This window comes from Rhipicephalus sanguineus, chromosome 9, assembly GCF_013339695.2.
Source record: "Rhipicephalus sanguineus isolate Rsan-2018 chromosome 9, BIME_Rsan_1.4, whole genome shotgun sequence".
Taxonomy (NCBI): Eukaryota; Metazoa; Arthropoda; class Arachnida; order Ixodida; family Ixodidae; genus Rhipicephalus; species Rhipicephalus sanguineus.
The window spans coordinates 53,506,795-53,524,369 of NC_051184.2; the positions used below are offsets into that span (position 1 = coordinate 53,506,795).

Genomic DNA, 17,575 nt, shown 5'->3' on the forward strand with positions numbered 1-17,575 from the left:
TCACAGTAATATTTCCAAAATGTTAATAAACACTGCTGTGTTGTCGCGGTATAGGGCGGCCCAGCCTGCACAATCTGTTTCTCCAGATTCTTCCTTGATTTAAAACAAACAATTTTGAAAAGCAAGTCATCTGATCAGCTCTATAAATATAAAAAAATATTTAAAAATGTGTGTTGTGTGTGTGTGTGTGTGTGTGTGTGTGTGTGTGTGTGTGTGTGTGTGTGTGTGTGTGTGTGTGTGTGTGTGTGTGTGTGTGTGTGTGTGTGTGTGTGTGTGTGTGTGTGTGTGTGTGTGTGTGCGTGCGTGTGTGTGTGTGTGTGTATGTGTGTACGGCCGACAAAGTGAGCGACGCCGGCACCCCACGAGTTGGTACGCCACTGGTAAGGCCACCTAAATCTTGTAGCTGTACTCAATGGAGCACCTAAGGCATCTGAGACAGTGCCCTCGCTAAAGCTTTGCCGGCAGGCAGAACATCCGTGACAGGAGCAAAAAAAAAATCACAGCATATCCACGGAGTGAATGATGATGAGTGGGCGAAGCTGCGGAGGTTCATCGGTAAACCGTGAATCTTCCGTGAATTCTGCCCAGTACATCATCACCGACGTGAGATCGGGCGCGTTTATACTAAAGGTTCGATTAGAGTTATGACGACTTGCAGCTCACTTTAATTTTACATGCACGCTGTGAATTTTCATTGTTTAGAAAACCATTGCTTTAGAAAACATCTGGCGTCTTTCGTTAAGCAGCTGGCGTCTTTTCGTTTTGCTTTAGAAACATCTGGCGTTCTTTCGTTTTGCTTTTAGAAAACATCTGGTGTCTTTCGTTGGTTTATTTCATCAATCAACGGCGTTTTGAACAAAAATTTTTATTGTTCAATCACGCACAGGAGAAATCTCACCAGGCACTACCTTGGAGGTAAACAATGGCTGCTAACGGGAATGAGAGACAGAAGAAGTCGGCTTTTAGCTAACACTTCTACTTCTACTAACGTTTCCTACTGGAACATGCCAATGGCTGCTAATGGGGAATGAGAGACAGAAGAATTCGGCTTTTAGTTAACGCGCACGCTGCGAATTTTTTAATGTTCAACAACGCACAGGAAAAATCTCCCACCGGCACCACCTTGGAGGTCAAAGCGTAAGACTTGTTACGGACTACGACTACTACTACGGGTGCCGCCTTAAGGAGCTTCGCCCCTAAAACTTGTTGACAATCGTGACTATAGTTCGCTGAGAGCACTGGAGCGGAGGCGTCGACTACTCACAAAGTTCACCAACATGCTGATCGCCTCGGCAGTATAGTCGTCATGGACTGCGGCAAGGTGTCCACGCCGAACTTTGCCTCGCATATCGAAAGGAGGGCCTCTCCAGGCAAGAAGGACATGCCGTCGTCGTCTTCGCTGCTCGAACCGCTACCTCCGGCGCCGATCAGTCTGTTCTTGCGCCGGTACGGTTGGAGCATGCCGGCGGGAGGAATGATGCTGTCGATCGAGCAGGGGCGTAGCCAGAAATTGTTTTCGGGGGGCTTCAACCATACATTATGTATGTTCGTGCGTGTGTTTGTATGTGTGCGTGTATATATACGCAAGCAAAATTGAAAATTTTCGGGGGGGGGGGGGGGTTGAACCGCCCCCCCCCCCTTGGCTACGCCCCTGCGATCGAGGCACTGTCCGTCACTGTCCGACACGCCCGGCAACTCCGCACACGGGAGGTCGTACTGGTAACAAAGTATCCCTGCGTTTCGCCCTCTGCAGCGAACTGGGAGGCTCGACGTAGCTGCCATCCGAAACGTCCGACAGTTCATTCGCACCTTTCCGCTCTCCTCGTTTAGGCTTGGCCTGCTGACGACCCTTGGCTGCCGTCTTTTGTTTCCCAGCACCACTAGAAGAAGCCGCCGTTTGGCCTCTAGCAGGTAGCATCTTGTTCTGTTTCCCAGGACTCTTAGATGCCGCAGTTTGGACTTTGGCAGGCAGCTTCTTGGCACCTCTCCCCGAGCATAGGCGTACCTACCGGGGGGGGGGGGGGCAAGGGGGGCGCTAGCCCCCCCACTGAGAGATGTTAGGGGGGGCGGAGCCCCCCCCCCCTCTTTCGACAGTGGTCATTGTCGGCTGCAGACTGGGAAACTAACAAGTCAGACAAACTAACGCAGCAATAACGTAAATATGTTATAAAATTTGTCCGCCGATTAAGCTGTGACGACTGTCCTGACGACTGACCACGCACTGTAGGCTCTCTGCGTTGCGGGCTGCCTATTCCACGCTTTCGCGTCTTGCGTTCGAGCATTGCAGAGGAGGCTATCGCTCAGCTAGGGCTCTATAACATTACAGTAATTTGTCATGATTTTAGTTTGTTCTGCCTGTCCTGAAATTACAGTAATTGGCGACGCAATTATGGCGGGAACCAGTGAACGTTTTATAGCCCGATATAGCTCTCTTTTTTGGGGAGAAATTTAGTTTCTTTGAAAACGATTAGCATCGCCACTGCTCCATATCCAAGCTGCTGCGAGTTGATGAGTGTGCAGAAGTGCCGAGTATTTTAACTGTGCCTAGCCAGGAGAGCTAAAAAAGATTCCCACTTTAGTCTCCGACTAGCCTGCTTCACCTTGCTTATCACATGGTATCCTGCAGCGGTGGCGGCGGCTTTTGACAAGGCTGTGGAGTCGAGCACATTACGAAGCCCAGCTTTCAAGTTTGCTCCGTAACTTGATCCACCTCACCAAGGAGATGATCAGCGTCCATGGTTTTCTGGACTAAGAAGGCTGCCCACCTGCAAAGGATGATGTCTGTTCCTAATAATGATTATTTCTCTCACTACCTCTCTGTCAGCATCGATGAGGTCACAGAAAGTTGTATACGCGCATGAGCAGCTCAACATCGTTATACTACTACTGAAAGTATCTGTTATACACATATGAATCCATCTCGCCCGCTGCTATAAGTAGCCGCTGCCTATCTGATTGGCGGGCAGCCTTCTTGAATAACGTTCAGAAAGATGCACTGTGTGGCTATTCCGAAAAAAAAAATATTGTTCAGCACAGTAATGAGCTGCCTATCGTGCAGACTTCATTTTAACGCCGCGAGTTTTCGCATACTCGTGACGTCGCCTAAGAAGAAGGCGATTTCATGGCACACCGAAAATTTTTGACGAATAGCAAAGAACCAATGACCAATAATACACCGCATTGAAAATATTTTATTATTATTTTTTCTTTACGCACTCATGCGTAAATGATAGTTACGCGGTGGATCACTTGCGCGTCATATGTTGCGTCGTGTTACGAGCAGGTCCTGTGAGCGTGACCCAGAAACTTTCGACCAATCATTAACAGCTAACGACCTTTACGGAAGGAGACAATGCGGGGTAGTTTAACGTTATAATAATACTAATAATATCTGGGGTTCAACGTCCCAAAACTGATATATGATTGTGAGAGACCCCGTAGTGGAGGGCTCCGAAAATTTCGACCACCTGGGGTTTCAACGTTAAAAGCAACCACATATTATCAAAGAAAATTTGAGCTTACAGAGTTTGCGTAGGCTATCTACTTGGAGGGGCCGGAGGGGAGGAGTAAAGGGGCCACTTCACCGCTTTCCCGTGCACCCTCCCACAAGCTGGGAAAATAGGAGGGCAAGGAACGACACCTAGTATATAAATTTGCAGTCATTTATAATCTTATAACTATGAGCAAAGCTTCAATTTGGGCTAGTTGGTACGGCATATCAATCTAGATGCGCTGAGTGAAGCACAGACGAGAAACGTAACAAGGGACAGGACTAGTGGTGCGACTAGTGGTGCTTTGTTATAACTATGCTCAACCAGCTCAGTTTGGTTTCCATAAATATTGTTACGTCCACAGTAAGGGTTTGGGGTTTATTTACAGAAGGCTTGGACGGCAAGACCGCACAGGACGAAGCTGCCGAGAGATCTTCTTCTTTTTCACCTCCACACACTTCGTCCTCCTCTTAGTCCGGCACATACACGGCGTAATATTTCCCCCTTCGCAGACGAAGCGCACCGCGCGTTTTAGGCATCGTCCCGCCGACTAAAAGGTTTGAGGCGAGCCACATGGGTGACCTCAGTCTTTGTAGATCGTCTCCCACTAGCTGTCAGTCGGGCTATTCTATAGTCCACTGCACTGAGGCGCTCAAGGACAACGAATGGGCCGTCGTAGTTTGCGAGGAGTTTTTGGCACAAGCCACGCTTGCGCAAAGGCTTCCATACGAGCACGAGGTCTCCCGGTTCATAAGTGACGAGCCGGTGCTTGCTGTCGTAGCGGAGCTTCGATCGATCTTGTGATGCTATGGTACGCAGGCGGGCAAGACGGCGAGCTTCTTCAGCGAGACAGAGAGTTGCGGCTAAAGAAGGATCGTCATTATCAGTGAACGAAAAGATAGTATCGAGGGTATAACGAGGGGGTCGAACATAAAGAAGAAAGAAAGGGCTGTAGCTGGTGGTCTCGTGTTGGGCAGTATTGAAGGCATACGTGATGAACGGTAAAACGTCGTCCCAGTTCTTATGGTTGGACGCCACGTACATTGACAACATATTCACCAGTGTCCGGTTTGTTCGTTCGGTAAGGCCATTCGTCTGTGGATGGTAAGGCGTCGAATGTCGAAGTTCTGAGCCACACATACGGAGGAGTTCCTCGACAACGTCTGCCGTAAACTGACGTCCGCGGTCACTTATGATGACGCGAGGAGGTCCGTGGCGGAGTATAATCGAGTGCAGAAGGAAGGAGGAGACTTGCCCAGCAGTCGCAGATGGCAGGGCGGCCGTCTCGCAGTAGCGGGTAAGATAATCGGCGCACACTACAATCCATCTGTTGCCTTTCGATGAGCACGGAAAAGGGCCCACGAGGTCAATGCCAACTTGCTCAAATGGAGCACTGGGAGGTGTCACAGGCTGTAGGAGTCCGGCTGGGGCTGTCGTGACTGATTTGTGCGCCTGGCATTGGGTACAACCGGCCACGTACTGCTCAACTGACTGGCGCATGCGTGGCCAGTAAAAGCGCTCCTGCGTACGATGGAGTGTTCGGGTCATTCCCATATGACCCGAAGTTGCGTCGTCGTGCATTGCGCGCAGAATAGAGGAACGTAGCGTAGCTGGAACCACCAGCAGGAAGCGGGAGCCCGTGGCCGAGAAGGTCTTCTTGTAAAGCAGTCCTTCACGAACGCAAAAGCGGCCCTCCGAAGTGGATGCTCGTGCGTCAGCAAATAACGGCTCCAAACTGACGTCCTTCCGCTGCTCAATTTCAAATGTGGCCTTGTCCGGGACCAGTGGTGTCACTGACGCAATGAGGTGATCGAAATTGTCGGCATCGCAAACTGTCGTATCAAGCGGCATCCGCGAAAGGCAATCGGCGTCAGCGTGTTTCCTGCCGCTCTTGTACAATACCGTAAAGTCGTACTCTTGCAAGCGTAGGGCCCAGCGTGCAAGACGGCCGGATGGATCGCGAAGGCTTACAAGCCAGCACAAGGAATGATGATCCGTGACCACTTGGAAGGGACGACCGTACAGGTATGAGCGGAATCGCTGTACAGCGAAGACGAGTGCCAGACATTCTTGCTCAGTCACTGTGTAATTGCGTTCCGGCTTACTTAAAGTTCTACTGGCATATGCAATGACGTGTTCCTTTTCATTGCAGCGCTGTACTAGAACTGCACCTATGCCAATTCCGCTGGCGTCAGTATGAACTTCAGTCGCCGCAGACGGATCAAAGTGTCGGAGAATAGGCTGCGACGTGAGTAGGAACTTCAGTTGGTTGAAGGAAGTCTCGCAGTCGTGTGTCCATTCAAAACTAGCACCTTGACGAAGCAGGCTGGTCAAGGGGAAGGCAACGTCCGCAAAGGCAGGAATAAATCGGCGAAAATAGGAGCACAGGCCTAAGAAGCTACGAAGCTCCTTCGTTGAGCGAGGTGGTTTAAACGCTTTCACGGCCGCTGTCTTGTTTGGGTCAGGCCTGATGCCATCTTTGTTGACGAGATGTCCAAGTACCAAGGTTTGTCGCTCGCCGAAACGGCACTTCTTTGCATTGAGAACAAGGCCAGCGTTTTTAATACATTCCAGAACGACGTCCACTCGTTCGTTATGTTCATGAAATGTGCGCCCGAAAATCACAATGTCATCGAGATAGCACATACAGATGTTCCATTTTAGGCCCCGCAGAATAGTATCCATGAACCTTTCGAATGTGGCGGGAGCGTTACATAACCCAAACGGCATCACGTTAAATTCATAGAGTCCGTCCGGGGTTATGAAAGCAGTTTTTTCCTTGTCCATTGGATGCATAGGAATCTGCCAGTAGCCTGAGCGTAAATCTATAGACGAAAAGTAGGACGCCGAATGTAGACAGTCCAAGGCGTCATCAATTCGTGGGAGAGGGTAAACATCTTTCTTGGTGACGGTATTCAAACGGCGGTAATCGACACAGAATCTCCAGGTACCGTCCTTCTTTTTCACAAGAATCACTGGAGCTGCCAAGGACTCGATGATTCTTGAATCACACCCTTCTGCAGCATTTCACGCACTTGATCGTCTATTATCTTGCGCTCGGACGGCGATACTCGGTACGGTTTTTGTCGGATTGGTTGTGCTGTTCCTGTATTTATCCTGTGGCGTGTACGAGACGCGGGGATCGAAGGCGCATGGTCACTCTGTGAAAAATCGAAAACCGGCAAGTACTTTAGCAGAATGTCTAGAAGTATACGGCGCTTGTCTGGAGTCAGTGACTTGTCGACCATAGACGAAATTTTCGAATCGTCTGAGCAAGCGTTCACTTGGTCATCACGTCGAACGTTACTGAGGACAGCTACTGTCGTCGGCGAGTATTCTTTGAATGAAGCGAGCTTAAGTCCTCCTGGTAGCATCACTGGTTCATTTGAACAATTTATGGTCCAAAGTTTCGTACACCCTTTCCTCACTGAAACTATGCAATGGGGTACCAACGCGTTCTTCTTAATGCAACTTAAATGGAAAGGTTCCACCATCGCGTCGAAGCTGGTATCGTTGTCGTAAGTAGGCGAAGGAACTACGGGAACGCATACAGCACAGAATGCCGGGACAACGGTATCTTCGTGGACTCGGAGTGCACCGTGTTCCCTGCCCGAATTCTCCACAAGTCCATCAGGAACAGTGTCACTTATGAACACCTCGCCGTTTCTACAATCAACAGTGGCTCCACACATTCGCAGGAAATCAATGCCCAGAATTATGTCGTGCGTGCTCCGTGGAAGAATAGTGAATTCTGTCGCAAACACTTGATCACTCAGCGACACTGCCGCAGTACAAACACCAATCGGACACAACGAGTTGCCACCCACGCCACAGAATGTTGTCACTTTCTCCCACAAAAACATCACTTTGCGTCCCAACCGACCTTTGAATGCAGCACTCATGATCGACACAGTCGCACCAGTGTCCACCAAGGCCATTGTATCTACACCATCAACAGAAACGTGCACTTTGTTCTTAAACATAAACACCGGTGGAGGTATCTCTTCTTGCAGCAAGTCACCAGCGACCTCACCCCCATCGGCCGCGCTGTCTAGTTTTCCTGATGTGGTGACGAGGAGTGGCGACGGGGCGACGGAGACCGGCGCAGTCGAGGTGCTGGAGGTGGTGTCACACTTCGGTCGGAGGCAGGAGAGCGGCTGCGAAAGGGTCCCTGCCAAAAGTTGCTCTTGGGTCGTGGTTGGGTGGTCCAGCATTCCTCAAAATGTGGGACACCAGGCTGCTGCGTCCAGGGTGGCGGCCGTTCATAGCGCGGTATCCGCGAGCGATCGCAGTACCTAGATATGTGACCGATCACACCACAGTTGTAGCAGACGGGAGCTGGGCGCAGTCGTCGCTGCCCTTCGACGTGTCCCGGCACGTTGACGTGATCATTTGTGTAAGTGCGACGCTCAACATAATCGTTCGTTGGTCGGCGGTATGGGCGTTCGGTGCGGAAGCGCTGAGGGTACAGTGATCTCTGGTAGTGCGTCGTGCTTGAGCGATGGATAGGCTGGGATTCCGCAACCTCCGCTGCATTGACGGAGGGATTCTCGAAATCCCCAAGCTGCGGGGTAGCCACGTCTTGCGGAAATAGCATCGAGAGGTGCCGGCCACTTCACGCGTCATGCTTTCATGTTTGCATAGCTCTTCCCGGACGATCTGGCGGATGGTTGTAGCGAGGTCAACAGTTGGTGTAGTTTCTATACTGGCCACCGTAGTGACATTGGCCAGACGACCAAACTTCGGCGTTATTCTGCGCTGCTTCAATGTCTCAAACGTCCGACAGTGGCGAATGACATCTGACACTGAAGTTAGGCTTTCTTTGCTTATGAGAAAGTTGTAGACATCCTCTGCAATGCCTTTCAATAAATGTCCCACCTTGTCTTCTTCGGACATGCTGACATCTGCTTGCCTGCAGAGCCTCAAAATCTCCTCTGTATACATTGTACATGTCTCTCCGGGTAACTGAGCCCTTTGTGCAAGAGTCTGCTCAGCAAGTTTCTTTTTGGCAGCTGTGTTACTGAAACACTTCGTGATCTCCTCAACAAAGCGTTCCCACGACGTCAGTAGGTCTTCATGGTTCTCGTACCAGACGAGTGCAACATCGGTAAGGTAAAAAACCACGTGAGATAGCTGGGAGGCAGCATCCCATCTGTTATAGTGGCTTACCCGCTTGTAGTGCTTGAGCCATGCGTCCACGTCTTCGTTAGCCTTCCCGGAGAAGGGTCGTGGCTCTTTGTGATGCGGCCAAGAACTGCTGGGGGCTGGTTCCCGAGTGTCTGTGTCGTCAGGCATGATGGGCATGGAAGGAGGCAGGCCGGCGAGGCGACGACTTCGGCGAAGTCCGAAGGGTAGCGTTTCCGTCGTTGGTTGTCTTACCCAGCACCTCCACCACCTGTTACGTCCACAGTAAGGGTTTGGGGTTTATTTACAGAAGGCTTGGACGGCAAGACCGCACAGGACGAAGCTGCCGAGAGATCTTCTTCTTTTTCACCTCCACACACTTCGTCCTCCTCTTAGTCCGGCACATACACGGCGTAATAATATTAATCGACTGAACTTGGTATTCTTCTTTGAAACACTTTATATTAGAGGGCTCTAAGAGCAAAGGAATTGGCACTCGGATTATTCTGAAGACTTCTGCGAAGTACCTTGCTTTGTCAGCCACATGTTTTCATTAATAAGTGAGAATTTAAGGTACTTGGATGTGGGCGCGAAAATACAAGGACGAAGGGAAGAAGACACACACACTGGCGCTACTGACAACAAAAAAAGTTTATTTTCATTCACCAAGCCTACTTTATACCCCTTTTTTTTTTGCACACGACATTCAAGTGACACTAGTGTCGTGTGCAAAAAAAAAGGTATAAAGTAGGCTTGGTGAATGAAAATAAACGTTTTTTGTTGTCAGTAGCGCCAGTGTGTGTGTCTTCTTCCCTTCGTCCTTGTCTTTTCGCGCCCACATCCAAGAACCATGACAGACCAACAAGCCCGCATCGCTACCCTTGTCAAGGTAGAATTTAAGGTACTACAGTCATAGCGGATACTTCATACTCATCGTATTTAGAACGCCAAACTGAGACTGTGAAGTTTGCAGATGGAATGCTCAGATGAAGTACAGGTTAAATGTGGCTGTACTTCTTAAACTTTCCCAAACGTTATTAAACACTGTTGTGTTATCGCAGCGTATGACGGCCTAACCTGCACAATCTGTTTGTGCAGATTCTTCCTAAATTGAAAACAAACAGTTTTGAAAAGCAGATCATCTAATCATCTCTATGAACATAAAAAATCACGTCAAATTCAGCGAAAGTGGAAAATGTAGTTCCCTCTCTCTCTCTTCATATATATATATATATATATATATATATATATATATATATATATATATATATATATATATATTTATACGGCGGACAGAGGGAGAGACGCCAGCCCCCCCACTCGCGAACGAGTTGGTACGCCACTGTCCCCGAGTTTCCGTCAGCTGCTCCGGCTGTTCTCGCAGCGACAGTGCTAGGAGCCTCGGCTGAGTTGGGCTGCTTTGCGGGAGGACCAGCTCGTTTGGCTCTTTGTGCTGTAGTGCCAGACTTTTTTTCGTAACCCGACGCACTGGCCAAGGAGCGCTTGGCAGGCGAGCCTTGTTCTTCCGTCTGTGGAGGGTGCGATGTGGTAGAGCGTCGACAGCAGCTGGTGCACGGCCTCGTTTGTTGCCCCTGGTCCGCATCGGCGAGTTCTTGTCAGGGACGTCGACGTTTTTTTCTAGCATTGGCCGTCACACCAGGCTGCTTGGGGCGGCCTAATGGTCTTCTCTTCGGCTGTGGAGGGCTTTCGACGTCTTTCGTCCAGCCTTAAATTTGACGGACCAGCCGGTGGTTCGTGATGGACTTGCTGCTGCAACGCGGCTGTACCAGCCTTGCCTGTAAATGCGCCACCACGCTTTGAAGCCTGCTTTCCGGTCCAGGTCCCTGTACCGGCCAGAGCGCCAGCACGCGCGTGGCGGGGGTCGGCGGCGAACGGACCGGTCTTCCGGCGTTCCTCGATCCCTACTGCCGCCTTTGCCACGTAGTCGTCAGCATTTTGGTCCTGCGTTGCAGGTTGCTGCAACAGTGGCTCGGCGACCTGACGAGTTGCGGCACGCCCTCGCTTTGACCTCTTGGCAGGTCGCTTCTCGGTCGCTACTGCGGGGCTGTCGACGCCGGCTGTCTTGGAAGGGCTCGATGATGATTTGTTCGCTGGCGAACGGCTTGGGCTTTCGGAAGTTTTCTGCCCGGGCTCCGAGGTGCTGGCTTGTGCGGCGCCCTGAGCCGTCGGACCCCGTGCGGCACGTCCTCGCTGAGCCGTCGTCCGGACAAGCGGCTCGGACGTTGTTACCACACCGGCTGATTTAGAACGGCTTGGACTTCTCTGCGGGCTTTGTGGGTGCATTGGCTGCCGCGCGTGTTCGCTGGGCAATAGTGCTGCCCAGGGGCGTAGCCAAGGGGGGGGGGGGGGGGGGTTCAACCCCGCCCCCCCCCGAAATTTTTCAATTTTGCTTGCGTATATAGGCACGCACACATACAAACGCACGCACGAACATACATAAAGTATGGCTGAACCCCCCCCCCCCCCCCCCGAAAAAAATTTCTGGCTACGCCCCTGGTGCTGCCAGGCGTTTCTTCACCCGTGAATGACCGGGGCTTCCAGTGGCAGGTACTGCGTCGCCCCCTTTGTTCATCGCCGGTCCGGGCGGTGCGGTAGGCTTCTCCAAGACCACGTCTGGTTGCGAGCGCTATCGGCTGCCTGGCGACAATGTGCTTGCTTTAACGGGAGGCGAACCCCGAGTGATCTGTCGGGGACGGTTTCTTTTGCATGTCGATCCGATTCGCCCACGTGAGCATTGCGATGACGTTGCCATAACTATGTGTCACGTGGTTGCCGCGACGTTTTTCGGGTTTTCCGAGCCTTTCAAGCAGTCCAGGGGGGCGTGGGCAGGGCCGAGAGCGCACGGCCGTTTTGAGAAACGATCTCCGATCGCCCCTGGCAGAGGTATTTCATTCAAGGCGGCCTCTTGAAAGCACCAAAGTGAACATCGCCAGGGTAAGTACTCATCGTATAAATAATCAGTTTTAATGTAGTCTCGTCAGTTTCAACGCGCTTAGTCGTCAACTGTATCAAAACTACGCTGTTGTGAAAGCGGCTTTCACACCTCCCTGTCTTCTTTTTTAGTGCAACTCAGGCTTCGCAGGTAGGAAAAAAAAAAGTGGGAAGAGACGAGCAGAGGAATATGACAGAATCGACGTTGTGGCAAAACAACGCGAGCTACGAGGCAGTGAAAGGACACATGACAAGCGCCGGCTATCTACCGTTTTTTTTTTTTTTTTATTGGAAATGCAGTATACTGTGACTACGTTTTCTGTTTAAAAAGAAAACTGTTCGTAGCGCTTGTCCTGTCTGTTCTATCGCTGTCCCGTAGTTCACGCTGCTTCGCCATAATCTACGTAAGCCAACTAACCCACTCAAGGGCCCTTGTTACACATGAGATGGGCGCTAACGTACAACTGGTTAATTCGTGACCCCTAGCTGCGAGGCCAGAACGCATGCGGAAAATGCAAACGGCTTCTCAGTGGCCTCAATTTGAATTATTTCGCGACCTAGCTGTATTGTCGCATTTGTCGGAGTGATGCACAGCCGGATCATCTTGGAGTGTCAAGCGAGAAAACCACCGGATGAAATCTTCTAAGATATTGTTAGTATACACTGAAGCAGTCGATCCTATTAATGAGGCAGAAGCCTTGTGTGTTAGCTCAGGCTTTCTTATCTTGTAAAGAACTGGACGTTTCTGGTCAGTCGGCATTTATTCAGGGAGCTGTTATTTTTTGCGCAATTTTTTTTCATGTACTATCGCGCTCAGTATGAGCTGCATCATGCGAGCGCGTGGCCGAGCGCTCTGCAAGCTTGTACAGTGGCACCGATCATGGCATATTTTCGAGTTATCGGAAGAGAGTTTGACTGCTCGTGCGAGCGCGCATCACCCCTACTTGCTTGCTCTCACCCTCGAAGTTATCATTTTCGAATCTGATATCACCGCAGGGCAAAACGAGGGCGAGGGTGAAAGCAAGTGGAGGCGATGCGCGCTCGCATCGCAGGGACAGCCAAACTCTCTCCCGATAATTAGAATATATGCCATAATCGGCGCCACTGAACCTTGCAGAGCACTCGGTCACGCGCTCGCGTGATGTAGCTCATACTGAGCGCGATAGTACATACAGTCGCGCTCAATATGACTTGCAACACGGGAGCGCGTGGCCTCATGAGTTCAAAGATTGCGCATGACTTCAACTTGTTTTCATTTCAGCAACTAGATGATATTTTCTCAATTGGAATCATCCCCAAGTGCGAGCACAGCGTTTAGTTGTGGAAATAAGGGCTAGTGGAAGCCATGGGCAGTCTTTGAACTCGTGAGGCCACGCGCGCCCGTGTTGCAAGTCATATTGAGCGCGACTGTACGTCTCGGGCTATGTTCGTGGCTGCCATGAAATAAGCCCGTTGGAAGCAGTGGGGGGCAGTATCGAAGATACATGTATTTTAGATACTATTTTAGATACTTTAGATGTATTTTAGATACTATAATAGCGATTTACTAGAATATTTCGGAGAGAAATAACTCTTTGGTCACATGGGAGCCTTCCGAATTTGGCAAAATGTCGTCCGAGAGATGTTTGTCCGAAAATTTGTTCTGAGAGTATCGTTTCTCATTTCAATACCGAATGCGTTGTACATATTAAAGGCATCTGTGTCAAGATGTCTCAATATCAATATCACCACCACAATTTTTCTGCCATATGTGCCTCCAGAAATTTTACCAACATGTTCTATGTTTGCATTTTTCACCCTTTAAAATTGCGCTTTTTAATAAATGTCCGAGTAATAAATACTTACTCCGTGGAAGGTATACTTTGCGATAAAAATATTTTTGCAGCCATTGAGGTTTGTATATTTTAAGAGTAAAAAATCGAAAATTTGAAATTTATTTTGGTCCACATTGAGACACAATTTACACCACATGGTGTCCCAGTGAAAAATCAGCTTTGTACCTCAATCGAAAGCAAGTAAATGGGTCTTAATAGAGCACTTTTTATCATTAAATTTTTTTGTTTTAAGCAAGAAAAAATAAGTTTTGGAGTTCCCCATTGACGGCAATGGGGGAACTCCAATGGAGAAGCTGCCATGTGAACAGATTGGTTGATAGCCATCAATGGGGAAGTTCAAAAATTATTTTCTCACTTTTGTTTTTTTATACAGCAAACTGCTGCTCTTATCATGATCAGTTTCTCTCCCTCTCTGCAAGTCTCGAGGTAGTTGTAGCTATCAACCAACACTTTGACTACATTTAGTGGAATGCCAAGGGAAAAGCCATACAGCATAGCCATAAATTGGGGGGGGGGGGGGGGGGGGAGAGGGGTCCAACCCTTTTTTATATATGCTCGTGCGTATACAAAATGTAACTATTTCAGGGGGTGGGGGAGCAGGATGAACATTGCCTTACAATTTAACGCACATAGAATAAAGTGCAAATGACTACAACGCAGTCTTAATGAAAACCAGCAGATAATGAAGCTAAGGAATGTAGAGGGGACGTTAACTGAACTGTTTTAAGTGTATTGTAGTAATTGTGATGTAGATGTGAAGAAAGTAAAGTGGACAGAAAGACAACTCGCCACCGGCAGGGACCAAACGTGCAGCCTTCGGATTACGCGCCCATTGCCTTTTCGTCCAAGTCATTTCTTCACATCTGTTGCCTTCATTATCTGCCGATTTCCACTAAGGTTGTGTCAAACCAATAAACGAGCCCTCAAGATTCCCTTCCTTCATTCATACAAAGCAGAGTGCCATTCAAGTACTTAGCATTACTTGCACTAAATAATGGCCAAGTACGTGTGGCACGTTCAGTGCCTCCAACTCACAGTACCGAAGCTTTTAGCAGTTTTCAACTGCAACATAAAATAATTGCTACTCAATCTGAAAACAGCCTCATCGATTCTATCACTACAATTGATGGTCCTTTCATTTCCGCCAACACCTCGCAGCATACTTCTTGTGGTTGTCAGCCCCTTGAAAACCAAATTTTGAACAATCATATGAAGCCATTTGTTTTGAGTGAAATGCTCGCAGCCATTGCAAGGTCAATATTGTCTTTAAATCAGATTTTTTAATTTCGCCAAAAACGTGAAACTGGCACTCTTTACAACACTTGATGAGGAGTCAAAAGACCCGTGTATTTTAAAATCGCTTGTCTAGACTGATAGACTAAACGTGAGCAGACCCGCCTTTTAACAATGCTACGGAGTGCTTTCTAGACTTCCAGCAAAAGAAAGAGGTCGACGACCAGTGTGGCAACAACAAAGTTGGACAGTGAGTTCCTGAATCTGTGCAAATGGCCAGAACTGAATTACATGCATTGTCGCAGCTTTCAGTGTGATTAAAGATTAGTACAACCAACTACAGCATTTAAAGATCTCACACCAAAGTCTGCACACACTTCGCTTTCCTGCATGATTTGCAGTAAGGAGTAGGTAGCAGTCTAAAAAGGTTCTCAAGATAAATTTTTGCGATACTTTATTAAACTCTGAAATTTGAAAGTCAAAGAGGGAAAATGTACCTTATGCTCTGCAGTACTTGACAAGATAAAACTATGAACAGGCGTCTTTGTGTCTGTGAACTTTTAAAATGGTATCAGAAATGAATGTCGGAATTCCTATTAAGCATGAACCAATGATGTGAATCGTACCTTGTGACAGCCTTATCAAAGTAAGGCCAGCTAAATCTTGTAGCTGTACTCAAAGGAGCACCTAAGGCATCTCGGACAACGCCCTAGATAAAGCTTTGCCAGAAGGCAGAACATCTTTGGCAGGAGCAAAAAACTTGTTGACGATCGTGACTAGTTCGCTGAGCGCGCCGAAGGGAAGGTGTCGACTACGCGCAAAGTTCACCAACATGCTGATCGCCTCGGCAGTGGTCGTCGTGGAATGAGGCAGAGTGTCCACGCCGAACTTTGCCTCGCATCTTGACAGGAGGTCCTCTCCAGGTGAGAAGGACATGTCGTCGTCGCTGCTCGATCTGCTACCTCCAGCGCCGATCAGTCTGTTCTTGCGCCGGTACGGTTGGAGCATGCCGGCGGGAGGAATGATGCTGTCGATCGAGGCACACGAAACGTCTTCCTCATCGCTATCGCTATCGAACTCGCTCGCAAGCTGCGACTCCACCCACGGGACGATGTAGTCGTAGTAAAAAGGCTCCCTGCGTTTCGCCCTCTGCAGCAAACCACGAGGCACGACGTAGCTGCTATCCGAAACGTCCGACAGGTCGTCCGCAGCCGTCGCTTCCCTCCTTTGCGCTTTTGTTGCTGACGACCTTTGGCTGCCGTCTTTTCTTTCCCTGCACCACTAGAAGCCGCGGTTTGGCCTCTGGCAGGTAGCTTCTTGCTCTGTTTCCCAGGACTCTTAGATGCCGCAGTTTGGACTTTGGCAGGCAGCTTCTTCGCACTTCTCCCCGAGTGTCCGTCAGCTGCTCCGGCTGTTGAGCTGGGTTGCTTTGCACGCCGACCAACTTGTTTGGTTCCTTGTGCTGCGGTGCGCGGCGTTTTTCCGTCACCTGATGCACTGGCCACGGCGTGCTTGGCAGGCGGGCCTTGTTCTTCCGTCTGTTGAGAATGTGATGTGGTAGTGTCGACGGCGGCGGGTGCACGGCCTCTTTTGGTGCCTTTGGTTGGCTTTGGCGAGTTGTTGTCGGGGACATCCACATTTTTGCTAGCATTGGCCGTCACACCAGGCTGCTTGGGGCGGCCTAATGACTTTCTCTTCCGCGGCGAAGGGCTTTCGGAGTCTGCCTCTTCATCCTTTGATGGACCAGCCGGCCGGTCGCGATGAACTTGCTGCTGCAGCGCGGCTGTAGCAGCCTTGTCTGTAGATGCCCGACCACGCATCGAAGCCTGCTTTCCGGTTGAGGTCCCTGCGCTATCACGGGCTTCGGCCTGTGCGCCAGCACGTTTGGAGGGGGTCGACGGCGAACCGACTGGGCTTCCGGCGTTCCTCCCTGCGGCCTTTGCCAGATCGGCTTCAGCGTGTGGGCCCTGTGTTGCAAGTTGCTGCAACTGTGGCTCGGCGACTTGACGATTTGCTGCACGCCCTCGCTTTGCCGTCTTGGCAGGTCGCTTTTCGGTCGCTACTGCGGGGCTTTCGACTCTGGCTGTCTTGGAACGGCTCGGTGATGCTTTGTTCGCCGGCGAACGGCTCGGGCTTTCGGAAGTTTTCTGTCCGGGCCCCGAGGCGCTGGCTGCTGCGCGTCCTCGCTTAGCCGTTGTCTTGCCAAGCGGCTCGGCCGTTGTTGCGTTTTCACCGGCTGGTTTAGAACGGCTCGGGCTTTCGGAAGTTTTCTCTGTGGTCGCACTGGCTGCCGCGCGTCCTCGCTTGGCAGTAGTGCCCCCAGGCGCTCGTTTCTTCACCGGTGAGTGACCGGGACTTCCAGGCACTGCGTCGTCTCCTTTGTTCATCGCCGGTCCGGGCGGCGCGGTAGCCCTCTTCAAGACCACGACGGGTTGAGAGCGCAGCCGGCTGCCAGGCGATAGGCTGCTCGCTTTAGCGGGAGACGAACGTCGAGTCGTCTGCCGCTGCACATTGTCACTGGACTCGGACACGCCGCCTCGCTTCTTGGTCGCATTCGCCTTTCTCTTCGCCATGACTGTATGAGAGTACACCAATGGCGCGAAACGTGGTACGTGGCTCTTGGCACAATGCGCTATTGATTCTCACGCTACCTGCGACTGCGGCTAGCAACGTGCGCGCTGCGCGGACGATAAACGTGCTCGGCAAACGCGCGCGGAAGCAAACAAAAATGACGACCGCAACAAAGCGCGCTGTTTTCGGCTCAATGTTGCCGCGCCTGCCGGTAAGTCTGGCGGTTTTGATTTCGATTTCGTTGCGCACGTGTTTTCGTGCACCTCTTGCCGGCGGCATAAAACGCTGTACGAGCTTTCAGTTTTATGCTTTGTCTTTCAGAAACTTTTATTTACTTATTTCCCATTAAATGTTACAGACGGTGTTCAT

At 50.2% G+C, this 17,575-nt stretch overlaps 1 protein-coding gene across 1 annotated transcript; it reads right to left on the minus strand.

Moving 5' to 3' along the window:
* Nucleotides 1-1,672: 1,672 nt before the first annotated feature.
* On the minus strand, nucleotides 1,673-17,395 carry LOC119405164 (neurofilament heavy polypeptide). Its single transcript, XM_049419429.1, has 2 exons — nucleotides 16,017-17,395; nucleotides 1,673-1,983 (listed from the first exon to the last, which is right to left on the minus strand). Exons 1-2 carry the CDS (start codon nucleotides 17,206-17,208, stop codon nucleotides 1,673-1,675), a joined length of 1,503 nt encoding a protein of 500 aa, XP_049275386.1. The 5' UTR covers nucleotides 17,209-17,395.
* Nucleotides 17,396-17,575: the final 180 nt, after the last annotated feature.